This window comes from Ipomoea nil, unplaced genomic scaffold, assembly GCF_001879475.1.
Source record: "Ipomoea nil cultivar Tokyo-kokei standard unplaced genomic scaffold, Asagao_1.1 scaffold0679, whole genome shotgun sequence".
Taxonomy (NCBI): domain Eukaryota; kingdom Viridiplantae; phylum Streptophyta; class Magnoliopsida; order Solanales; family Convolvulaceae; genus Ipomoea; species Ipomoea nil.
Genome location: NW_017617107.1, coordinates 433,739 through 460,539, shown reverse-complemented (window position 1 = coordinate 460,539; position 26,801 = coordinate 433,739). Strand labels below are relative to the sequence as shown.

Below are 26,801 nucleotides of genomic sequence, written 5' to 3'. Positions count from 1 at the left end.
GACAAGAATGCCAGAAATAAATTAAACTAAAAATTATTAATTTTAAAAACACTTAAACACTAATGACTAATCAGGTCTTAAGAACTTGGCATTATCTCAAAAACTGGTTGCTAAATTCAATTAATGTCAATGCGTTCAATCATCAGTCATTCCAAATACTCAACATTAAATGCAGGATACAAATAAAAAGAATTTAAAAAAAAAAAAAAAAAAAAAGGCTTTTCCAAATAAATTTTAGAATAAATGAAGGTACATAACACACAAAACAGTTTCCTCTGGTTGCAAACTAATTTATATTCAAACATTAAACAAGCAAGAAATTGATTAAGTGAATCAACTACACACGTGAAAATGCATATGAAAGACAATCATGTCCAATGCATACATTACAAAACCAAATCAAACTATAGAGATTTTAAATCAAACTCCATGAAATGCTTCAAAAAGTTCGAATGAAACCCAAAACCACAATACACTAAGTTTTTGCATCCAAATACAACAACAAAAGTTCAGCTTTAGGGTGGCATAATATTTAAATTATTTGGCTAACATATCCTAGTGCTAACTGTCAACCTAAAACAACCACCATCCATGTTACATCCAAATCAAAGAACCTGTTTATATTAAGAGATTCCAACCATTTCTTCATACCATACATATAGTCAATAGTCCTCATATTCTTAGAGCTGTCAAAATAGGTCAGCCCAACCCGTATGGGCTGGTCCGTCACGGGTCAAGGAAAAATGTACCGAACTCAGACCGGCCCATGTTTGAAAACGGGTTGGGTTTCTCCTGGTCAATCCATCTAAAATCCGGGTTAAACGGGCCACTCGATGGATTGGGCCCGTTTTGAGTGCTCTACTCATTCTGGATGTACAAAGGGGTCATTGAGTCGATTTTTTTTTAAAGGAATGAATAATTAACCGTACTAAACCAACTTGGTTGGCCTAAGTGACTGTGCACTCCCATTCTTTAAGAGAGGTCGGGAGTTCAAACCCCCTCTCATACGGAAAAACCAATCTGATCAGCACTTCGCCCCTTAACTGGGCCGGCCCGATGCGAGTCTAAGTATGGTACGGACTTAAAGGTACCTCCTACCGTTAGGGTCTTCTCAAAACACAACGTGGTCTAACAAACAAAAAATGCTAGGTTTAATATGACCGCTTGCACTTGGTTTCAGTTTTGAAAGCAGAAAGCCTAGACTATGTTATGTGAAAAAAATAAAACAACATATTACTATATTAGCATTAAGAGAGTTATGTCACAGGCTCACAGCATTATTATAGGAACAAGGAACCAAGATATTGATTTTCTATTAAAATTAAACTATTACAATTTTCTATTACAATGCTAACAAGGAACTTGGTTTCAGTTTTGAAAGCAGAAAGCCTAGACTGTTATGTGAAAAAAATAAAACAACATATTAGCATTAAGAGAGTTATGTCACAGGCTCACAGCATTATTATAGGAACAAGGAACCAAGATATTGATTTTCTATTACAATTAAACTATTACAATTTTCTATTACAATGCTAACAAGGAACTTGGTTTCAGTTTTGAAAGCAGAAAGCCTAGACTATGTTATGTGAAAAAAAAATAAAACAACATATTAGCATTAAGAGAGTTATGTCACAGGCTCACAGCATTATTATAGGAACAAGGAACCAAGATATTAATTTTCTATTACAATTAAACCATCAACGGCAGTTATTCGGTTATTCCTTCTAGGACTAGGAAAATATTCCAAGCCATAAAATTTCATTTGAAGCAAATCTTTCAAAGATAAAACCTAGCTTCATGTCAAACAACCACAATCGATGTAGAAGTTCAAATTATCAACAAGAAGCAAGGTAACTTCTGATGAATATTTTGGAGATGTGCAGAGGGAAAAACATGGGAGGGGAGGGGGGGAACCAACCAAATGGGATAACTTCATGTATTAAAAACAAAATTAATAATGAATATTGATACAATATTAATAATAAATAATTTATACAAGGATTGAACAAGCACAAAGCTTCCTGCCAGTCCAAGAATGCGAAGGGAAATTGGGAAAATTTTTAGGGTTTAGGGTTTAAGAAATTTAAAAAGTAGAAACAGAAAACTTGAGCAGCGATGCTTACTGCGACGACGCAGACGATGAGACTTCGACACCGATGGCCGACGGGAGCAGATGGGCGACGAACTGGACGACGGTTGACTGAGCGGCGATGGACCTCCGACGTCGCAGCGTCGATTGGAGTGCTGGGTGAGTAGAGATATGCGATATGCGAAGGGTAGGCTGGTAGCGGCAATTTCTTTAGTTTTTAAAATTTTGTTTGTTTCACTCAAAACTCTAACCGTAACCGTATCAATTAATTTTTTGTTTTGAAAAAAAAAATAATATTTTTGTTAATTTTAGAAAAAATGGTCAAATCGATTATCGATCCCTTAAACTTTATTCTAAAATTAAATAAAATCTAAATTTATAAAAATTACAATTAAATCTAACAATTCCTAATTTTTGTACATTCAAGCTCAAACAAACACGGTAACCTTTTACGTAATAATTAACATGCCATTCTTTTTAAATATTAGGTTGAGAAAGTATGTTTGAACAGATACTATAATGAATAGAGTCAGTAGTATTCAAAAAAAATATTAAAATAAAATAAAAATCAAAGATGACGGACATGTCCGCCTCCTTCTTTGTCTCCAAATATGGAGAAAAAGAAGGGAAAGAATTGTATTATATATATAGAGTTAACGGCAGTTATGGACGGTCATAGTTGCCTTCTTCTTCTTCCCTCCTTTATCTCTATATATAAAGAGAAAGAAATGAAAACAATTTATTTTTAAATGTTGAACGTAGTGATGGGTGATAGTCATGATTGTCTTCTTCTTCTATCACCCTCTTTTGTCTTTAATCTGAAAATGAAAAAGGTTTGAAGAATGATAATTTTTCGTCTCCAAATCTGAATACGAATAATACAATAACAATAAATTATAAAAGAATTTAAGAATTAAGTATATATCACAAAATACTCATGTTCTTATATACAGTATTATTATATATGTAATCAGCTAAAAATAATTAATTAATTTATCAAACACATTTTTATAATCAGCTAATACTAATTGTTGGTCAAACTAGCTAGATAAATAATTTGTTAACTATAAATACATAATGCAATTACATAATTCAAATGTTATTTTTGACCAATATCTACAATGCAATATGAACCTAGTCCATAGTATAATTTGCCAACAAATACAAATGTATTTTAAAAAATTAAAAATAAATACAAATTTATTTTAAAAATAATCAACTCGTAAATTTTAAATTCTTAACGACTTTTATCATGGCTCGTCATAGATTAAGTTAGGACGCTTTGACAACTTTAACAAAGCATACCTTCTAAAAGGACTTGTTGGTGGTCCAAAATTCAACATATTTGCCATTTCTCACATTCACCCATGTGACCATTTTCAACACTTCCCTAATCCCTAGTCCCTCCACCCTTGAAATCAAAGACTGGTTGGTAAATATAATAGGTTTAGTAGAAGAATTCTATTTGTTTGGAAATAAATATGAACTAAAATTAAAATAAATAAATAAATAATAAAAATATGTAGTACATATTGAATGTATGAGCAATAACCTTTTTTCTTTCTTTCTCATCTTTTAGTGTAATGTTGAAAAGTAATGGAAGAGAAAGGTAATGAATTTTATGATAACAGATTTGAATTAAATAGTAAGAATTGTAAGATAGTAAAAATATGTATGCAAACGTGATAATGGAATCAAATCATATATTAAGACTAGCATTGTGTACACACGATGTGCAAAAATTCATGCACAATATTAAAACATTGATAAATTCAAATAATTAAAAATTATAAATTGAATGATATATATACAAATAATATATGTATTTTGTACACACACATATATAATTTATCATTCATAGAAATTTAATTAAAATATAAGTAAGTATTAAATTAATATATAATGATTTTAATAAAATGATAATTAAAAATAGGAAAAAGATATGATAGATATAGGTGTATGGTAATAATGATGTGTTATTAAAGTTAGAATTAAAAATTAACGGTGTTATAACGGTGTAAGGATAATTTTGTGTAATAACATTGGAATGTACAACATTTAAAGTAAAATGTACACATTTATTTGCATACAAAAAGAGGGACATAAATCAAGGATATAACTTTCATTAAGGCTTATTATGTTTTTAGATATACAAGTTTTCAACCAAACTCAACCTTAGTGAAATTGAAAGAAGGATGACAACTCCGATTCAATTTAAGTTGCTGAACATAAACACAAATTAGGAATGATAATTCTACCCGCACTTTATTGGTTCCCTGCATTCTCGCACCAATAGGTTTTAAAATACCCGCATGATTTGAATAATGGGTCTGGGGATACCCGCGCGAGTATGGGGGCGAGTGTTTGGGAAGATATCCCCGCACTCGCACCCGCACTTATATATATACTAGTATTTTATATGCGCGATTCGCAAAATTAAGTGCCCAATATTAATATTTTATATTAAATTTTTAGATTTATTTAGATTTTATATATTTAAATTATTGTAAATAATAATAATAATAATAATAATAATAATAATAATAATAATAATAATAATAATAATAATAATAACAATAACAATAATGTAAAACATTTTAAGAAATTTAATTTTTATATTTATGAAATAATTAACATATAACTTCAATATATAATGTGTATATATTATATTATTGTTGAAGAAGATAAGAAAATATATGGTGGATACATGTGCATTGTAACAATAGTAGAAAAAAATAATGAAAATTATAACGTATGACTGTATGAGTATATTTGACCAACATATTGCATAATGTATTTAATATATATATTATTAAATACACCATTAGGTATGCATAAATGCACCACACAGTGATCGTAAATACACCATTATGTGTGATGTATTTTTTTTTTTTTGTGGTGTATTTTTTGGCATTTCATTCTGGTGTATTTTTTGAGATGCGTTCGCACTTCTCTCCTGGACAAATCATTCGCACAGGAGTGTAACCCCCTCCCTCTCTCTCTCTCTTTCTTTCTCTCTCTCTCTCTCTCTATATATATATATATATATATATATATATATATATATATATATATATATATATATATATATATATTTATAATACTTCTGTTATTAATATTCACTTATTATATATGTTTATGTATCTTTTATAATTAAAAATGTATAATGAATTAAACTTCTTTATGAGTTAGTGCATCGGGAATTCAATTGCATTAACATCTAATTGTCTTAGTTTTTTTTGTTTATTTATGAAAAAGACAACACAAATAACACAATTTGCAAACACTTAAATACTTAATACAACTTATACTACCAACACAATTTTAATTCAAATTAAAGACTAACATTGTTGACTTATAAAAAGAATTCATGCAATAATTAAATTATAGTTATAAAATTTTTATTAGATTTAAGTGTACTTAAGAGTGCCATCCATCCATGGTCGGGTGACTTGCAATACTTATGTTGGCCTTTTGGAACGGATTGCGCATAGGTTAGAAGGGTGGAAGGCCAAAACTCTGTCGCTTGCTGGGAGAGTACATTAAAGAAATCTGTTCTGAACGCTATCCCGGTTTACACCATGCAGACCGCAGCACTCCCGAAAGGAATTTGCGATGAAATTTAAAAAATGACCAGACGCTTTATATGGGGTAGAAATGAGCTTACAGGGGGAAACAAAATGAGTCCAGTAAGTTGGGATTTGGTTACAACGGGAAGGGCGAATGGTGGCCTCGGTCTAAAGAAACTACATGAGATGAACATTGCGTCCATGACCAAACTCTGCTGGAGATTCAGGACGGAATCAAAGGCTCTATGGCAACCACCCTAGCAACGAAATACAAATGCCAGGTTGGTGCTCGAATGGACATTTCTAGCAGACAGACTTCATCAAATGTATGGAGAGGTATGTCCACTGCGAGTGAATGGCTAGAAAAGGGCATCATGCGTACGGTACGTAATGGCGAGAACACCCGCTTCTGGATGGATAAATGGCTCTATCCATACTCTTTGTACGAGAAACTTCTTCGACCGCTCAGTCTTCCCGAGCTGTACGCAAATGTTGACGAATATTTAGACAAGGCCAGAGGTTGGAAGTGGGAAAATTTGGAACAGAATTTGCCTCGGGAGGAATTAGAAACACTTGTAGGCTTCGAATTAGTGAGGGAAGACGTGTGCGACGAATGGGGTTGGAGCCCGGATGCCCATGGAAGATTCTCGGTGAAATTTGCGTATGGGTTGATAACCGAAGGTCATGCTAGCGATATAGACAAGTTTTGGAAGCTGATTTGGAAGTTGCGGGTGCCGGCCAGAGTCTCTATGTTCCTCTGGCTAGTGCGACATGAGAGGATCTTTACGAATGCTGACCGTGAAAGGCGCCATCTGACTTCTAATGCATGTTGTTTTCGTTGTGCAGGACAAAGGGAAGACCTAAATCATTTGTTTCGGAGATGTGTGGTGACCAGAAACATCTGGGAGGCGGCTTTACATTGGAGAACGGTCGAGAAGCTGCGTAGGTTGGACTGGGCAGAATGGCTCAAGACAAATCTACAAGGAGATGCTAAAAATGGCTTCTCGGAGGGTTGGCCTGAGCGTTTCGCATGCAGGTTATGGTGGCTGTGGAGGTGGCGGAATGACGAGTTTTTCAACGGGAACCTTATGCCTCTAGACCAAAAGATCACTTAGCTCCAGAAATATGACAATGAAGTGGCAAGGGCCTTCAAGAAAAAATGGAAACCTATGAACAAACCACCCTCTGCCGTTACCACTTCGATGGCGTGGAAGATACCGATGAGGGGCTGGCTGAAGCTTAATGTTGATGGGTGCTGCAAACAAAGGGGCTTAGCGAGCTGTGGTGGTGTGCTTCGGGTTGAGGATGGCAGGTGGTGTTGGGGTTTCTCCTACAAAATTGGAAGGTGTTCTGTTGAAGCTACTGAGGCATGGGGAGTTCTCCAGGGGCTACGAATGGCGAAAAATTTTGGCGCCACGAGGATAATTCTCAAATGCGATTCTAAGAACGTAGTGGAATGTTTGCGCAAGGAAGGCGGATGGAAGGACCAAAATCACAACATTGGCTGACTGTGCATACAAGAAGCGGCTAGTTTTTTTGGAAGTACATTATGAGCATATTTACAGAGAGCAGAACATGGTGGCTGACAAGATGGCATCGCAGGATGTAATGAACGAGAGAGGGCTTCGTCTTTTTTCATCACCTCCGCCAGAGTTAATGGAGCTGGTGGCTCTGGATCGGGTTGAAAGTGAGAGTCGCCTAACGGTGCTTCCTCTCCACGCAGAATTATTGAGTCATCAAGGGATGTCAGGGCGTTTTGAGTAGGGCGCTTTGAGTAGTTGTTTTGGGTATCCCCTCATCTCAGATAAATAAATAAATAAAAAAAAAGAATTGCAAGTTAGATATTACCCGCACCCGCAAAATCCGTGTGGGACAAAGATGGTGTAGGAATTTTATTATCAGTGCCATGTGGAAAGTGGGTGGTGCGGAGCCATTGCCTCATTGCCATTCATAAATTCTACTGACAAACACAAGAAAGCAATTTACACTTGGGGACATGCCAATACCAGATATCAACCCTATAATCACCTCAAAATGATGCATCAAACACAAATTCTACACTCCTAGAACTGGAAGAAAAGAAGATGAAATGCATTCACAGATCAAATTCTCAGAAAACATCCCAGTTAAGAACAACCCCATAAAGAAGTACATGTTGATGTCCTACATTCATCATACATCTGCAACTTATCTACAGCTTTATATATATATATATATATATATATATATATATAAAACACAGATTCACACACAAAGATGCAGGATGATTAGAAAGCCCTCCATGAACTCAGAAAGCTAAGTCACGCCTTCTGCCAGTATTTCAGGTAGCCAATTCCATCCTCAGAGATGTAGCATTAATGACTACATAAAAAGAAAACAGGGAATTGAAGTTTAATGAACTTTACGGTTCTGCCAACTGAACCTTCTAGGAATAGTCAAGATACGAAAAGAGTAAGCCAAACGCGATGATGGAAAAGATAAATGTGCAACCCTAGTGTAATAAACATGCAACAAAGTACAATGGAGATGCCATATTAAATGTCAGTCATAAGAGAACCAAAATGACGCTCAACTGTAACTATTATCAACTAACGCTTATCTTACCTGATATGCTTCAGAGTTCAGTCTGGACTCCACCAAGAAAAAGAGACAGTATTAAGGGTGTGTTTGGTTGGCAGGTTTAACACTCAGGTATGGGTATGAAAGTGATTGTTATTGTTTGGTTAACTGGTTTTTAAAACATTACTATGGGTTTGGAATACCCCTATTCTCTTATTTTATAAGGTTTCATCCCATTATTCATCCTTAGCATAATCATTCCCATGCAAAATACTTTCATCTCATTCCACCCTACTACCTACAGCTGAAAAATGGGCTAACTTCTCAAAAAATCAATAGAAAAAATCACTGAAAATTGTTTATTCATCCTAACATACTATAAGAACAATAATATATTATCAAGTATTAGTCGAGCTTAATTTTGTCAATAACTAACTGCCATTATACAAACAACTAAGTCCTCAAGAGAACATCCATTTTATGCAAAAAGTGATAAGCATGAAGATATCAAACTCTTACGAAATTAACAATCAGAGATGAATGTCCGAATACCTTTGATTAGTCTCTGCCTTCTTTACTGATGTTGTTCTCTTCCGGGCGTTCCAGCTTCACCATCACCATCAGCAGCAGGTGAAACTAAGCTTTCTACATAGATATCCGCTTCAAGAACAGCACTGAAGTTAGTAATCTCGGGATACCGAAGTGCTTTACTTTTTGGATCAAAAACCACAATGGTTGATCCAAGCACTAGTACAACTTCACCATTCTTGGATATGCAAAGCGGGGAAGAGAACGTTCTGTTCCAATGATCATCCAAGGGTGGAATGGTGAACATCTTAGTCCATGACTCATTCACCCCATATTCCCTCATAACCCACAAATCCATGTGAGCTTTCTCGTACTGACAGAGCACACAGAGAGAGCCACAAAGCACTCCCAATGTCAAATCCGAGTTACCTTCTCCGAAATCGGGCCGTTCCACCTTTCCATACGTTTCCTTAGCGAGGTCTAGTGAAACAATTTCCCAGCCATTACTAGCACCAAAAGGAGACACTGCCCAATGAATCTTGCCATTGGCAAATTTACCTGCTTCATTCAATAAAAACCCACCCTTCAAATCCTCAATCTTCCTCCAAGAATCGCCTTTCATACTATACACCATAACCTCAGTCTCGCATGAGTTAGTGGTGTGAAAGATACAGAAAACCCCAACCACCTTATAATCATCATTCAACTCATCATACCCAAATCCATACATGAAATAGAACCCGGGCTTCAACTTAACCCTAGGATCAGGCACTTTCTTGAATTTTCCAGTGGTGGGGTTCCATATAAACAGATATTTCTCTTCAATGGCAATGCAAACCAGCCCATTGCAAGAACCGATTATCCAGACTGAATTATGGGGAGTTTTCATGGGATAATCAATATGAAATCCCTCGGTTAGAGGCTCTGACATTACAGATTGAAGGGAACATTGCATGACAGAAAAGGATCGTGGCCCAGCAAAACTAGCCTACTCGACTCTTCTCTTATAACTCCTAGGAAGATTGCACTATTATCACTTTAGTACAATGAAAAGAACTTGAGCCTTGATCACAAAGACAGCCTCAAGTCTTTAAGTTTTTCAATTCACAGGTATACACCACTTGTTACTCCGCCCCTTTCTACTTCTCAAAGTATAGAGTGTTGGTTGATCACACAAGAGTTGTTGATTCTCCAACATGAAGTTTTAGCTCTTGAGATTTCTCTCTCACTAGTCGTGGATTTGTATTCTCGTATGTTTTTCTCTCTTAACAACTTTCAGTTAACTAGCACATCATTCAGCTTCGAATGGGGATATTTATAGACCTATTTGAATATGTATGTTGGATGGAACAAATTCAAATGTCTATTACCAATTGTATAATGACCAATGTGTATTGCACAGGTTGCTTTTGCTCAAATTTCCCGCCATATATTGTTTCTATTTTTGAAAAGTAACCTTAGGATAGTTTAGCCTCAGAAGGTTATAGCACAGTAACTTCCAAAAGGTCATTTAGTTTACCTTCTGGTTTTTAACTTTCCGGTTAGTAAAGTTCATCATCAAAGTGAAACTTCCAGATTTACATTGTGAATATTCCTAAGTCTAGAAAATAAAAAGAATTGGAGAACTAACTTTCAAACATAACACTTGTTTCTAACAAAGTTACTTTTCAAACTTAGTTTACCTTCCGATTTTTAACTTTTCGGTTAGTAAAGTTCATCCTCTAAGGCTCTAAGTGAAGCTTTCAGATTTACATTGTGAATATTCCTAAGTCTAGAAAATAAAAAGAATTGGAGAACTAACTTTCAAACATAACACTTGTTCCTAACATAAATAAGTGCATTTGAGCACTTATCATTAAGTGTTCTATACTTTCTCAATCTGTTGCAGCCTAAAGAGTCAATACCCCACCACCGGGGTTTGATCCTGTGACCTTCCTTCAATGAGAGTCACATAGGTGTCATCTGAGCACAAGGTACTTTGTATAGATAAAATAAACTTATCTATTTTGACCAACACATCCTCAATAATGCCTCTAGGATACTTAGCTTAATAGACCTATCAATCAATTGAGTACTCATACAAGTTGGTTTAGACTCCCACAACCCTAATTTTTAAAATAGAATGTAAGGCATTAAATTAATACTAGCAAATCAGCCAAAATCTTCTCTACATACAAATAACCTTTAAGACGGGGTAAAGTAAAATTTCTTAGTTCCTTTAATTCCTTTGGGATCTTGTTGAGTAAAATTGCATAAAAATCTTCAGTCAAAGTAAATATAGGCAACTCTTCTAAGTTCTTTATGTAGCAAATTTGCTAGCCACACATAGACAACCCACCAAAATAAACAATATTTTTTTGAATTTTCACATCATCTTGCCAATGTTATCTTTGTTGAGATAATCTCAACCTTACATGAGGACCCCATTGGTAATTGAGAGTCATCTCTTCAATCCCATTGGTAATTGAAAGTCATCTCTTCAATTAGTACCTAAACCTAAGTTGGGGTTTTGCTATTTAGTGTGCCACCTGCTATTGCATCTATTAATTGCTTTGTGGAATGATTCAGACCTTAGTAAAAAGTTTGAACTTATCCTTACCTTCAAGTAAACCATGATGGGAGTATCTCCTTAATAGCTCCTTAAAAAACAAAAAAAAAAAAATAATAAATAAATAAATAAATTAATTAATTAATTAAGACACACAAACGAAAAAGGAAAATGATACATGGGGACCTCTATAGAGTAAAACTCTACTATTAACATGTGTGTCATGATTCTATTAATAAAAGATTAAAAATAATAATAATTGTGTGCTCCACACTAGTTCTTATAGGAACTAAAACAAACTGTACAAGCAAAGAGTAAAAAATGGAATATAAACTAAAAGGATGTGTAGTATTCCTTAACCAAATATACTTATCGACAATTTATATCATGCACTATGGATTAAAACAATGTAGTATAGAATTCATATTTGTAAGATACAAAATTTCATAACACAAAATACAAAAAATCACAACACAAGACACATAGCATAGCATTATGGACCAGCAAGGTTAAAAAGACGAGTACATAATTCATACTCATAAGGTACAAAATTTCATAACACAAGACATAAAATTATAATACAAGACAACACATGTTATATATTTACTTATTTTTCAAATATGATTTAAATACACAATTTGTGTTCATAGGCATAAAACCTCACAACACAAACACATAAAGTGATAACATAAAACATAATTATTAATTTGTTCCAAGTACAAAATTCATACATAAAGTACAGAATTTTATAACGCAAAACACAAACACATGAACCAGGATCCATAGTGCAATGTGAACCCTCGTCCATGGTATAACAAAGTATACTTATCCTTGTACAAATGGATTCACTGTACATATGAACAGCAGAATCAGGAATATGAAACTAGGCTTTCATTGTAGGTAGCCATTTGAACCAAAAGATGGTTATTTGGAGGAAACATTCGAATCAACAGCGAAGAATCATCTCTCAACCTATACAAAAGCAGTTTGTCCAGATCATACTGCAGCAAAACCTCATCCACATTCTGGGTCACAAACACAGGCGAAATGCTGATATCGTAATCCAATGAAAACGACACCAATTTCCCCCAACATTCCTCCGCCATGCCATAGTTCTTCAACGCCCATATATGCAACGTCTCGGGAGAGCACTGGCAACAGGCCACCAGAATATTTCCACCCAAGACGCCTAATCTCCAAAAGGGTCTTTGGCCTTCGTAGCTGTCTGGTAGTGTTATGGTCCGAAGCGTCTCTGTCGCCAAATCAAACGCATAAATCTCCGAACAAAAACCCAACCTGAGACTACTGCCTCCCAAGTGAACAACTCCGTTGAGAAAAACTCCATTACCATGGGGAAAGTTTTCACTGTAGTAAAAACCCGGAATCACTCTCCAAGACTTGGCGTTTCTGCTGTAAACCATAATGGTGTTTTCAAACATGCGGTTGGGATCATTAATAGGAGGCGAGGAACCCAATATCTTCACCAGTTTATAATCGTCGTGGGACTCATCGTACCCAAATCCATATGTTACATACCCAACATCCTTAATTTCATAACCCGGGTCGTCTATTATGCTTGTTTGTCTCGTGGATGGGTTCCAGATCGAGAGTTTATACGAGGAGGTCAACAGACACAGCAATCCATTGCAGGAACCCAGAATGCAGAGCGAAGGTATATCGGCAGTTTTCTGAAAGCGGTCGAGCTCAACTACTCTGACAATACAGGAATTTTCACAAACTATGGAGTAAGAAGAACAGATCTCAGGTTGACCAAACCGGGTGGCCATGAGAGCAAGCCGTTTGGGCCCAAATTTCTTTGAAAACTTGAGATGGGTTTTGATGAATTGAGGACTGGAGATCAAAGAAAGCCAGCATTTGGAAACGCACCTGAATCGTAGGAGTGACTTGACCGGCAACCTCAGGAGAATATCAAGGATGATTTCTTGTGGGAGATCTGGGAATTCTTGGAGATGAACACTGGTTTCTACTTTATTAGCTAACTCATCCATCTTCTGCTCTGCACTTGCCATGCATCAAAGCTCTGGCTGGCTCTGTGATTGCTTGAGGTTTGTTTGTGTACTGAAACTGGGAAAAGTCAAGTATTAGATCTATAATGCAATCCTTGACACCCTGTACTAGATCTATGTGATATAAAAAATGAAAAACTTAATGAAGGACAAAGACTTGTTTGTTTTAAGCTGAAGTCAACTTCATTAAAATATGGGAAATCTGGTACAAAGCCTAGGCCCTAGGGGCAACCAAAAGCTCTAGAGCAACAATACCAAGAAAGGGCATGCATGGGCATTCCAATTCAGTACATATACATCAAAATAGAGTAATTACACAAAAAAAGTTGTGTAAATCCCGATTGTACTCATTGCCTTGAGTCCATTGACATCAACAATGGCACCAAGCTATCTCAGCAATGACGCACAGCCAAAAGAAAAATCAAAGAAGCATGTATTTAACTATTTTTCAGCCAGTCATCAACAGTTTCAGTTCTCAAAACTACAAAAAAATATGTGCTAAGATAAGAGGTTGACTGGCCCCACATGTCCATGGTCTTCCATACCATGTGAGAGAGAGCAATGATAGATGAGGTGCTTCCAGATTTCAGGTACAGCATGCTTGCTTACCAGACAAGATGCTGCAAGGTACAGTACTCCATGTGTTTTATCAAGCAAGTACACTGTAATAAAGGTGCTATTTTCCTTAGCATACCAAATGACCTAGTGTTCATGAGGCCGGTGCATCAAGGTTGATGGTGTCACTTGAAATCTTGAATTGAGTGCAAAGCCTCAGTGTCCCTTCTCTTTCCCTGCGGCCTCGCTCATTGGATTCCAATGATTATAGAACTAACTGTTGAGAATAATTGTCATTTAAACCTCCAACATCTGAGAGAACCCTGCAAAGCATAAAATCTTCACAATGGTAGAAAATAAATGATTTGATGGTGATTATGTACAAACAAATAAAAAAAAAAATCCTACCAAACTGTTAATCATATGTCGTCCTATAAGCTTAGGAAAGGGACCAGACCCCTATAATTGAATTCCTTGTTTCTCTGGCCTGCCAATTTCATTTCTTCCCAGAGGAGAAAGAATTATTTCCATGGAATGTGTCAATCTGAGTGGGAATGCATAACAGAAGAGCAAAGATTATCTTTCGTAATCCTTTTGTTTACATTGGAAACAAGGGCATAGTTTTGGCTATCATAACATGCAGTCATAAACGCTGTAAGAGTTATTTTATCCACAATTTGGCATTTATCTAACAATTTATGGAAAAACAACGCTGCCATGTCAACCTTCTTTTCACTGCAAAGCTTTCTAATCAATGTATCAACTGTACGAGTCCATAACCTTTTGTCTAATCGATCTAAGAGGACGATTGCAGTGGAAGGCTCTTCCTTCTTGCAAAACTCATAAGCTATTGTTAACCGTGTGACTTCACATGGGGAAATTCCTTTATCCATCATTGTGTCATAATGTTTTCTAGCCTCATCCAACATAGACTCCTTGCAAAGACCACTAACCAGAGCACCATAAGTAACGCAATCAGGTGCACAGCCATATTCTCCCATGCTCTGGAAGAACTTCATAGCAGAACTGATATTTTTGTCTCTACAGTATCCAGATATCATGGACGTGAAAGTTTCCTTTGTCGGAACCAAACCTAATTTAATTGCATCATCAAAAAGCTTTTCACTTTCTTTCATCCTCTTTTCCCTGCATTGTGCCGCAATTAGCGTGGTGTATGTATGAATGTCAGGGTTGATACCAAACTTTACCATCTTACACCAAAGTGCAAAAGCTAGCCTACTGTCAGCGTGTTTACAACAGTCTGATATGAGAATGGTATATGTAACTAAATCTGCAGATAGCCCAGTTTCCAGTCCTTTCTTTAATAATTTATATGCTTCTCGAGCCTCTCCCTTTTTACAGAGTCCATCAATTACTGAATTATATGTACTAATGGTAAGCAACAAATCATCTTTCTTCATTACTTCCATCAACTCATAAGCACGAGTGAAATTACCAACTTTGCAGTACCCATCAACGAGAGAAGTATAGGTTTGAGCATTAGGGACCAACCCTTGTTCCTGCATTCTACTCAGAAGCATCTCTGCACGGTTCAATTTTTCCTCCTTGCAATATCCAGTGATCATCACTGTATATGTATGCACGTTTGGCTTGTAACTATCGCTCCTCACAAGTTTCAAGAAAAGCCTAAATGCCTTTTCAGTCCAACCCTTCTTACAAAGACCATCAATTAGTGCTGTATGGGTAAACACATTGGGTTTCCAACCCTTCCCAACCATTTCCTCTAACAGTTCAAACGCTTGTTTAACACTGCCACGCTTAGACAACCCATTTATCAAACAAGTAAAATTTATCAAGTTTGGAGTCAAGCCTAGTTCAATTAACCTATTAAAAATCCAAAATGCTCTGTTCACAAACCCCTTTTGGCAAAGCACACTCATAATTAATGTACAAGTCGCATTGTCCACAATAAAACCCTTTTCCAGCATTGCACTCATCCATCTATCTGCATCCACAGCTCTCCCCAATTTACAGTAAGCAACAACCATTGACTCAAAACAAAAAGAATCTGGATAAAGACCTCTTTCACACATTTCGTCAAACACATTCTCAGCAATCTCTATACACCCCATTTCAGCAGCTACACTTACAATGCAGTTCAAAGTCCTCGCACTAAAAACCAATCCTTGGTTCCGCATCTCAAAAACCATATGTACAGCCTCCTTCAACATCCCAATCTCACCAAAATTCTTGACCATGCAATGTATGACTTCATGGGTTCTATCAAAATTCCCATTTCTCATCAAACACATCGATGAAACTATGTAAAGCCGCATAAAGTGCCTAAATTTTGGGTATCTAATTGCCCAATGAAAGAAACTCAAGGCAGCAATTGAGCCCGCCTCATCAGCCAAAGAAGCCACAACAGTGATACACTGTTCTGGAGTCAAGAGTTCGCTATCCAAAGGCAGTTCTAGTTTTGGCAACATGGATTTGAAATGGGTATTTTCTTGATTGCTATAAGATTCATAAACCAGAGAGCAGACTCTTTGGATGACAGAGTTGTGCTCTGAAGAGGACGAGGAAAAAGTAATGGGGTTTGAGTAAAGATCAGTTTGAGTGTGAAAATATGTGAGCTTGGGTTTGGCAAGGAAGATGCCATCGAGGAGTGTAGTGGAAAAAACTCTGAGCTGCAAATGAAGACGATGGAACACAAGCAGAACCATGAACAAACTTCAACAGGTCAACAAAAATGGATTCAAAGATATTCAACTCTTATGTTGTCGTGCACTCCTGTGGTCCTGCCAAATGTTAAACCTATAAATAAATGTATAAATAATACCTAATAATATTACAATACAACTAAAATAAATTAAGTGAAATATTATTTTAAAAAATAATATTTTGAAAAGATAACTAAATGACTAAAATAAGAAAATTAACGTATATTTACCCAAATCCTCTTACCCTTGATGATGAACTTTACACTTCGACTAATCAATCATAGGTTCCAAATTAGTCTTTGATAAACCTAAAAACAAATCAATGTAAACTTTTTAAAATAATTAGACAATGAACTATAAGTCTATAAGAAATTATTAACTTTTAAATAAATAAGTAAATAAGTGATATTGATATATACCCAAATCGAATATATCTAACTCGGCAATTTCATGCTCAATTTTGTCATCTGTCGAACCTACATTTCCTTCCATGTTCTAAATGATGGGTTGCTATTTCAACTTTTTTCAAGCATCTATATGCTCTTTAAGTGTATATATACAAACACTTTCAATTGAAATATTTTTGTTTCACCCAAACTCTTATAAGATACACAAATCATAATATATCTTCTCAAAATTTTGTAGAAACTGTCAAGCAAAAAGTATCTGACACTATTTTCAAAATCTTGTTACTATGAAATCCAGTCAATTAATGGTCATGCATGGCATAGGGATATGGCATACCTTGAAAAAGGAAAACCTTACATATAATTTCAAAAATCTGGATTTTCAAACCGAACAGATCTGCAGATGTGTGTGTCATGTAGGAATGAAAAGGAAAAGTTATTGATACAATACTTAAATAATATGGAGTAACAATATATAACAGATAAACAGATTAACATATATGAGGTGAATACAGAACAGACAAGTCTAAAAAAATGAATCAAAACTCAAACATTAAACTGAGGCTCGCAGATTGAAACTATAAAGATGATATAATTCACTCAAGCATGTCTTCTGTTTTGTCTTTTGGGAGGGTTAATTGTTGGCAGTTCCTAAGAGAATTGAAATATTGTTGACTACCTGGACCAATAACTTCATACATGATGAATAATTAGATTTATATTTGTTCTTTGCGTGTGCTTAATTATAGCTAACCAAGACAATGTAGTGTGCGTATCAGTTATCACAGACAGGAAAAACACTATTCATGTGGGAGATGCATAAGTTCAGGGTAAGCATACTAACTATGGAGATCGATTACTTGTTACGAGATATTGTGCAGCAACTTTCTGATTGTGCTATTTAACTAATTTTTGCATTTGGAATCATTGGATGATTACCTACATGAATGCAGAATAAACAGGTTCTTTAAATCTTAACATTATGGGAGCTTTATCCTCAATTGAGGATTTCATACTATAACATGAGAAATAACACTAGAATCAGCAAATCAATGTAAGATTTTCCCTAATAATATATATTGTATATTATATATTAGGGCCTTAATTAAGTGGTGACGAGGCTTATTAAGTGGTCTAGTTCGACTGAATAACTAGAAGTTGTTAGTCCACAAACTCTGTGCCTAATATAATCCTAGATTGATGGGATACAGGATGATTGATGATATAGCACATTCAAGTTTCAGAGTATTATCCTAAGTTTTCTTATTACACTAGCCAACCAATGAGTCTTGCGTTTCCACTGATAAATGTATAAAGATTAAAGAAGCTCATGTATGGGAAATTTTCACGAAATGGAACAAATTTAATGATCTCAAAATGAAGAAACACCAACACTTTCCCACTTCACAAAGATATATGACATTAAACAAACAAAAACAAAATTGAAGCTCAATAAATCCCAAACTGAAGTGAAATCAGAAGACAACTTACAAAATCGGGTAAGGAACAGTATGTGAGGTACGACAACCACCAGCCTCCGGCAGCAGCAGCTTCAAACGGAAATCCAAATCTGAACAATTCGACAAGACGTGGGGATGAGTTGCTGTAATTTGAAATTTGTGTGCTTTCTCTACAGCAACACGCCCTAATCAGAAGAAAGCGAATATGGAAATTTACTCCTTTTTTTTTTTTTATAGTATTGATTTTATTATAATATAATCTATCTATCATTATAATAAAGCACTAAGTTTCTGTTTATGTCAAAATCCCGCCTAATAAAAATTAAGCCGTTCAATGGCACTACATGTCTTTTGTGATAATGGTTAAATAGACTCTCCAATATGCAGTATTATTATGTCACAGGCTCACAGCATTATTATAGGAACAAGGAACCATGATATTAATTTTCTATTACAATTAAACCATCAACGGCAGTTATTCGGTTATTCCTTCTAGGACTAGGAAAATATTCCAAGCCATAAAATTTCATTTGAAGCAAATCTTTCAAAGATAAAACCTAGCTTCATGTCAAACAACCACAATCGATGTAGAAGTTCAAATTATCAACAAGAAGCAAGGTAACTTCTGATGAATATTTTGGAGATGTGCAGAGGGAAAAACATGGGAGGGGAGGGGGGGAACCAACCAAATGGGATAACTTCATGTATTAAAAACAAAATTAATAATGAATATTGATACAATATTAATAATAAATAATTTATACAAGGATTGAACAAGCACAAAGCTTCCTGCCAGTCCAAGAATGCGAAGGGAAATTGGGAAAATTTTTAGGGTTTAGGGTTTAAGAAATTTAAAAAGTAGAAACAGAAAACTTGAGCAGCGATGCTTACTGCGACGACGCAGACGATGAGACTTCGACACCGATGGCCGACGGGAGCAGATGGGCGACGAACTGGACGACGGTTGACTGAGCGGCGATGGACCTCCGACGTCGCAGCGTCGATTGGAGTGCTGGGTGAGTAGAGATTTGCGATATGCGAAGGGTAGGCTGGTAGCGGCAATTTCTTTAGTTTTTAAAATTTTGTTTGTTTCACTCAAAACTCTACAAAGAATTGCTGTTAATTTTAGGAGTTACCGTATCAATTAATTTTTTGTTTTGAACAAAAAAAATTAATATTTTTTTGTTAATTTTAGAAAAAATGGTCAAATCGATAATGGATCCCTTAAACTTTATTCTAAAATTAAATAAAATCTTAAATTTTTAAAAATTACAATTATATCTAATTTTTGTACATTCAAGCTCAAACAAACATGGCAACCTTTTACGTAATAATTGACATGTCATTCTTCTAATATTAAGTTGAGAAAGTATGTTTGAACAGATATTGGCCCTATTTGGTAAAATGGCTGTTAGCTGATAACTGTTTACTGTTAGCTGATTGTGTTAATTAGATAGTATAAATAGTTAATAACATTAGCTGATTGTAGAAAAATGTTTGGTAAATTAGCTGTTTGCTGATAACTGTTTGGTATAATTTCTTTTCTCAAAAAGCTAATTAAAAAAGTTGTTAGGAGTAGCTTTTTTAATTTTAGCCTTTTGAAGTTGCAAAAAACTAATTAACCAAACATTTATATTGATATTTTAACTAAATCAAACAATTAATAGTGGTCAAATAAGCCAAAATTGGCCTATAGGCAAATTTTTTACCAAACAGTGCCATTATAATGTAATAGAGTCAGTAACATTTAAAAAAATATTAAAATAAAATAAAATCAAAGATGACGGACATGTCTGCATCCTTCTTTCTCTCCAAATATGGAGAGAAAGAAGGGAAAGAATTGTATTATATATATAGAGTTAACGGCAGTTATGGTCGACGGTCATAGTTGCCTTCTTCTTCTTCCCTCCTTTATCTCTATATATAAAGAGAAAGAAATGAAAACAATTTATTTTTAAATGTTGAACGTAGCGACCGGTGATAGTCATGATTGTCTTATTCTTCTATCATCCTTTTTTGTCTTTAATCTGAAAATGAAGAAGGTTTGAAAAATGATAATTTTTCGTCTCCAAATCTGAATACGATAAACAATAACAATAAATTATAAAAGAATTTAAGAATTAAGTATATATCACAAGATACTTATGTTCTTATATATTATTTTATACGTAATCAGCTACAAATAATTAATTAATTTATCAAACATATTTTTATAACCAACTAATACTAATTGCTGGTCAAACTAGCTAGATAAATAATTTGTTAACTGTAAATACATAATGCAATTACATAATTCAAATGTTGTTTTTGATCAATATCTACAATGCAATATGAACCTAGTCCATAGTATAATTTGCCAACAAATACAAATATGTTTTAAAAATAAATACAAATTTGTTTTAAAAATAATCAACTCATAAATCTTAAATTCTTAACGACTTTTATCATGGCTCGTCATAGATTAAGTTAGGACACTCTGACAACTTTAACAAAGCATACCTCCTAAAAGGACTTGTTGGTGGTCCAAAATTCAACATATTTGCCATTTCTCACATTCACCCATGTGCCCATTTTCAACACTTCCATAATCCCTAGTCCCTCCACCCTTGAAATCAAAGACTAGTTGGTAAATGTAATAGGTTTAAGTAGAAAAATTCTATTTGTTTGGAAATAAATATGAATTAAAATTAAAATAAATAAATAAATAAATAAAAATATGTAATACATATTGAATGTATGAGCAATAACGTTTTTTCTTTCTTTCTCATCTTTTAGTTTATTGTTCAAAAGTAATGGAAGAGAAAGGTAATGAATCTTATGAATATGATAAAAGATTTGAATTAAATAGTAAGAATTGTAAGATAGTAAAAATATGTATGCAAACGTGATAATGGAATCAAATCATATATACAAGTTTTCAACCAAACTCAACCTTAGTGAAATTGAAAGAAGGATGACAATTCCGAATCAATTTAAGCTGCTAAACACAAATTAGAAATGATAATTCTACCCGCACTTTATTGGTTCCCTGCATTCCCGCACCAATAGGTTTTAAAATATCCGGATGATTTGGATAATGGGTGTGGGGATGGGGCGAATTTTGTATACCCGCGCGGGTATGGGGACGAGTGCTTGGGAAGATATCCCCGCACTTATATATATACTAGTATTTTATATTCGCGATTTGCAAAATTAAGTGTCCAATATTAATATTTTATATTAAAATTTTAGATTTATTTAGATTTTAGATATAATAATAATAATAATAATAATAATAATAATAATAATGTAAAACATTTTAAGAAATTTAATTTTTATATTTATGAAATAATTAGCATATAACTTCAATATATAATGTGCATATATTATATTATTGTCGAAGAAGATAAGAAAATATATGGTGGATGCATGTGCATTGTAACAATATTGAAAAAAGATAACGAAAATTATAACGTATGAGTATATTTGACCAACATATTGCATATACAACTTTGATATCATAATGTATTTAATATATATATATATATATATATATATATATATATATAGGGTCAGGTTCCTGTGAGGTTAGGTCTTCCCGTGCGGTCAGTGCGGCATACACCATTAGGTATGCATAAATGCACCACACAGTGTTCATAAATACACCACCATTATGTGTGGTGTATTTTTTTTTTGGTGTATTTTTTTTTTTTTTTGTGGTGTATTTTTTGGCATTTCATTATGTATGGTGCATTTATGCATACCTAATGGTGTATGCCGCATTGACCGCACGGGAATACCTGACCTCACAGGAACCAATATATATAGGGTCGCGTTCAGGTGCGAATAAGTGCCCATGAGAGAAATGCACGCCACGTGTCAGCATTCATTGTTCGGGTGTACCTACTTTCACCTATAAGTGCACCTGCAAGTGCATGTAGTTTTTGTCTGTATTCATTGATCGGGTGCATCTACTTTTACCTATAAGTGCATCTACTTTCGTCTGCAATTGCATGTAATTTTGCCTTGTTAACATTCATTGATCTGAGTTCAGCAAGTAGTAATACCCCTGAAAACCACCCGCAAACATTCATGCACCTAGGTGCAACTACTTATAACTATTGAAACTAATTATAACTAGAGTTAATTACCGAAATGGTCCCTTGACTATAGCGAAATTACTAATTTGGTCCTTGACTATTTTTTTGACCAATTAAGTCCCTCAACTTTAAAAATCTTAACCAATTTGGTCCTTCGTTTGTTTGACCGTTAGTCAACCGTTAACTTGGAACCAAATTGGTAATTCTCTATAGTCAAGAGACCATTTTGGTAATTAACTTTAAGGGTGGGCAATTCGGTTCAGTTTTCTCGAATCGAACAGTACCAAACTAGTTAGATTCGGTAATATACCGAACAACCGAACGATAATAGATTCTTGTATACTGAACAGTTCGGTAAAAACTCGAACCGAACTGAATTGTTCAATAAAAACCGAACCGAATACTGTTTGAACTTTGGATTGCTATTTTGTTATATATTAGACTTTGGATATGGATTATGTAAACACATAACACATAGTATAGAACTTTTGATAACAAACTATAAAGAAATCAAATAAAATATTTACGAGAGATACCCGTGATAATATGAGTTGAACGGCAGAGCAAGTAGCAAGGGACTTGGATTTACTTTTTATTTATTATTATTTAAAAAAATCAAACGGTATTCGGTTCAGTTCAATTTTTTACCGAACAATTCGAATCGGTTCGGATCAATTTTTTATCGAACCGTTCAGTATACAAGAATCCAATACCGTTCGGTTGTTCGGTATATTACCAAACCAAACTAGCTCAATTTGGTTCGGTACGATTCGATTTGAGAAAACTAAACCGAATTGCCCACCCCTAATGTTAATTACCAAAATGGTCTCTTGACTATAGCAAAATTACCAATTTGGTCCCAAGTTAACGGTTGACTAACGGTCAAACTAACGGAGGACCAAATTGGTTAAAATTTTTAAAGTTGAGGGACTTAATTGGTTAAAAAAAATAGTTAAGGGCCAAATTGGTAATTTCACTATAGTCAAATGACCATTTTGGTAATTAACTCTTATAACTTTAGGTGCAACTAGTTATAACTATAGGTGCAACTAGTATTGATGCTCCGTGTAAATTTTTATTTACACCTATAATACATTTTAAACGCACTTGTAATACATTTTACTTGCACTTCAATGTTCAATTATTTACGAAAATGTCATCATATATTTTTTTTTTAATTTAAAAATCAATGTTTCTCATCCATTAGATCTGGACACGTGGACAGATGGGATGCATTCACACTTCTCTCCTGGGCAAATCATTCGCACAGGAGTGTAACTCTCTCTCTCTCTATATATATATATAATACTTCTGTTATTAATATTCACTTATTATATATGTTTATGTATCTTTTATAATTAAAAATGCATAATGAATTAAACTTCTTTATGAGCTAGCATCGGGAATTCAATTGCATTAACATCAAAATGTCTTAGTTTTTTGTTTATTTATGAAAAAGACAACACAAATAACACAATGTGCAAACACTTAAATACTTAATACAACTTATAACTACCAATACAATTTTAATTCCAATTAAAGACTAACATTATTGACTTATAAAAAGAATTCATACAATAATTAAATTATAGTTATAAAATTTTTATTAGATTTAAGTGTTATATTATTGATTAGAGTTGGGGACATGCCAATACCAGATATCAACCCTATAATCACCTCAAAATGATGCATCAAACACAACTTCTACACTCCTAGAACTGGAAGAAAAGAAGATGAAATGCATTCACAGATCAAATTATGAATAAACAACCATTTCTCAATTCTCAATTCTCATCTAAAGAACAACAAAGAGCAGCAGCCACATTCTGACCAATCAGTCACAGAACATCACCAAAAACTAGTTGAAGACGAGGAAATTTGCAAGATAAGACGCAATTTGTAATATATCTGATATGAAGTACTGTAATAACTAGCATACGGTTTTACTCTCTTATACTGAAACATTCAAGCTCCCCACTCCCCAGTATATATTAGACCATGAAAATAGAACTTCATGTTAGGATGAAAATCTACTCAAAAGAACACCGTTCTATTTCAGAAAACATCCCCGTTAAGAACAACCCCATAAAGAAGTACATGTTGATGTCCTACATTCATCATACATCTGCAACTTATCTACAGCTTTATATATATATATATATATATATATCAAACACAGGTTCACACACAAAGATGCGGGATGATTAGAAAGTCCTCCATGAACTCGGAAAGCTAAGTCACGCCTTCTGCCAGTATTTCAGGTAGCCAATTCCATCCTCAGAAATGACTACATAAAAAGAAAACAGGGAAGTTTAATGAACTTTACGGTTCTGCCAACTGAACCTTCTAGGAATAGTCAAGATACGAAAAAAGTAAGCCAAACGCGATGATGGAAAAGATAAATGTGCAACCCTAGTGTAATAAACATGCAACAAAGTACAATGGAGATGCCATATTAAATGTCGGTCATAAGAGAACCAAAATGATGCTCAACTGTAACTATTATCAACTAACGCTTATCTTACCTGATATGCTTCAGAGTTCAGTCTGGACTCCACCAAGAAAAAGAGACAGTATTAAGGGTGTGTTTGGTTGGCAGGTTTAACACTCAGATATCGGTATGAAAGTGATTGTTATTGTTTGGTTGACTGGTTTTTAAAACACTACTATGCGTTTGGAATACCCCATTAATGGAAAAACCCATTCCGGGTTTCATCCCATTATTCATCCTTAGCCTAATCATTCCACCAAACTACCAAACATGCAAAATACTTTCACCAAAACCCATTACCATTACTTACCAGTATATTAATCAAGTATTAGTTGAGCTTAATTTTGTCAATAACTAACTGCCATTATACAAATGGCTAAGTCCTCAAGAGAACATACATTTTATGCAAAAAGTGATAAGCATGAAGATATCAAACTCTTACGAAATTAACAATCAGAGATGAATGTCCGAATACCTTTGATTAGTCTCTGCCTTCTTTACTGGTGTTGTTCTCTTCCGGGCGTTCCAGCTTCACCATCACCATCAGCAGCAGGTGAAACTAAGCTTTCTACATAGATATCCGCTTCAAGAACAGCACTGAAGTTAGTAATCTCGGGATACCGAAGTGCTTTACTTTTTGGATCAAAAACCACAATGGTTGATCCAAGCACTAGTACAACTTCACCATTCTTGGATATGCAAAGCGGGGAAGAGAACGTTCTGTTCCAATGATCATCCAAGGGTGGAATGGTGAACATCTTAGTCCATGACTCGTTCACCCCGTATTCCCTCATAACCCACAAATCCATGTGAGCTTTCTCGTACTGACAGAGCACACAGAGAGAGCCACAAAGCACTCCCAATGTCAAATCCGAGTTACCTTCTCCGAAATCGGGCCGTTCCACCTTTCCATACGTTTCCTTAGTGAGGTCTAGTGAAACAATTTCCCAGCCATTACTAGCACCAAAAGGAGACACTGCCCAATGAATCTTGCCATTGGCAAATTTACCTGCTTCATTCAATAAGAACCCACCCTTCAAATCCTCAATCTTCCTCCAAGAATCGCCTTTCATACTATACACCATAACCTCAGTCTCGCATGAGTTAGTGGTGTGAAAGATACAGAAAACCCCAACCACCTTATAATCATCATTCAACTCATCATACCCAAATCCATACATGAAATAGAACCCGGGCTTCAACTTAACCCTAGGATCAGGCACTTTCTTGAATTTTCCAGTGGTGGGGTTCCATATAAACAGATATTTCTCTTCAATGGCAATGCAAACCAGCCCATTGCAAGAACCGATTATCCAGACTGAATTATGGGGAGTTTTCATGGGATAATCAATATGAAATCCCTCGGTTAGAGGCTCTGACATTACAGATTGAAGGGAACATTGCATGACAGAAAATGATCGTGGCCCAGCAAAACTGCTTAGAAGTTTGTGGTAGGCATAATCCTTCCTAAAAGCCGATGCTTTGAGATGCAATTTCACGAATTCAGAGCTGGAAATTAGAGCGCACCATTCTTTGGATACGCAGCTGAATCTGGAGAGGGATTTGGCAGGCAGTCTTGAGAGGATTTCTGAAAGAATCTCTGGAAGGATCGGAGGGAAAACGAAGAGTGGATTTGTGGTAGAAGATTGAGTTGAAGTGGTGGGGATTTGGGTTTGAAGATGGGTAGATTTGCTTCTCTTTGGCTCTTGATGCGAAGGGCTTTTACATTTGGGTTCCATTTCAGCGTAGAGATTTGATGCTCTTTAGGTTTTGGTCTGTGAGGAAAATGAAACATAAATATCACT

At 34.9% G+C, this 26,801-nt stretch overlaps 3 protein-coding genes across 9 annotated transcripts in view; all 3 read right to left on the bottom strand.

Annotated features, from left to right (window-relative positions):
* Nucleotides 1–17,399, bottom strand: part of LOC109174995 (pentatricopeptide repeat-containing protein At4g19890-like) — a 40,212-nt gene extending 22,813 nt beyond the window's left edge. For 2 of the 5 annotated variants that reach the window (XM_019324246.1, XM_019324250.1), the window contains exons 1-3: nt 17,304–17,399; nt 16,804–16,867; nt 14,284–16,637 (exon numbers count right to left, since the gene is read on the bottom strand). In XM_019324246.1, coding sequence (XP_019179791.1) covers nt 14,415–16,562 — 2,148 coding nt within the window. In that variant the 5' untranslated portion in view covers nt 16,563–16,637; nt 16,804–16,867; nt 17,304–17,399 and the 3' untranslated portion in view covers nt 14,284–14,414. Of the gene's footprint in view, nt 1–13,845; nt 14,199–14,283; nt 16,638–16,789; nt 16,868–17,303 lie in introns of all 5 variants that reach the window. The other 3 variants (XM_019324247.1, XM_019324249.1, XM_019324248.1) reach the window with 3 other exon arrangements.
* LOC109174993 (nuclear pore complex protein NUP62-like) overlaps nt 1–19,370 on the bottom strand; it is a 25,176-nt gene extending 5,806 nt beyond the window's left edge. Inside the window, exons 1-2 of the mRNA XM_019324239.1 lie at nt 19,335–19,370; nt 2,124–2,154 (exon numbers count right to left, since the gene is read on the bottom strand). The gene's annotated coding sequence lies outside the window, so the exon portion shown is untranslated. The remainder of the gene's footprint in view (nt 1–2,123; nt 2,155–19,334) is intronic.
* LOC109174996 (F-box/kelch-repeat protein At3g23880-like) lies at nt 7,790–26,801 on the bottom strand. 3 transcript variants are annotated; one of them, XM_019324253.1, is made up of 3 exons: nt 25,477–26,801; nt 8,770–8,781; nt 7,790–8,019 (listed from the first exon to the last, which is right to left on the bottom strand). In XM_019324253.1, exon 1 carries the CDS (start codon nt 26,733–26,735, stop codon nt 25,494–25,496), a length of 1,242 nt encoding a protein of 413 aa, XP_019179798.1. In that variant the 5' UTR covers nt 26,736–26,801; the 3' UTR covers nt 7,790–8,019; nt 8,770–8,781; nt 25,477–25,493. The 3 variants fall into 3 exon arrangements, with proteins under 3 accessions (XP_019179798.1, XP_019179799.1, XP_019179796.1); XM_019324254.1 differs by lacking the exon at nt 8,770–8,781 and having other exon boundaries at nt 25,472–26,801; XM_019324251.1 differs by lacking the exons at nt 7,790–8,019; nt 8,770–8,781 and adding an exon at nt 24,383–24,792 and having other exon boundaries at nt 25,472–26,801.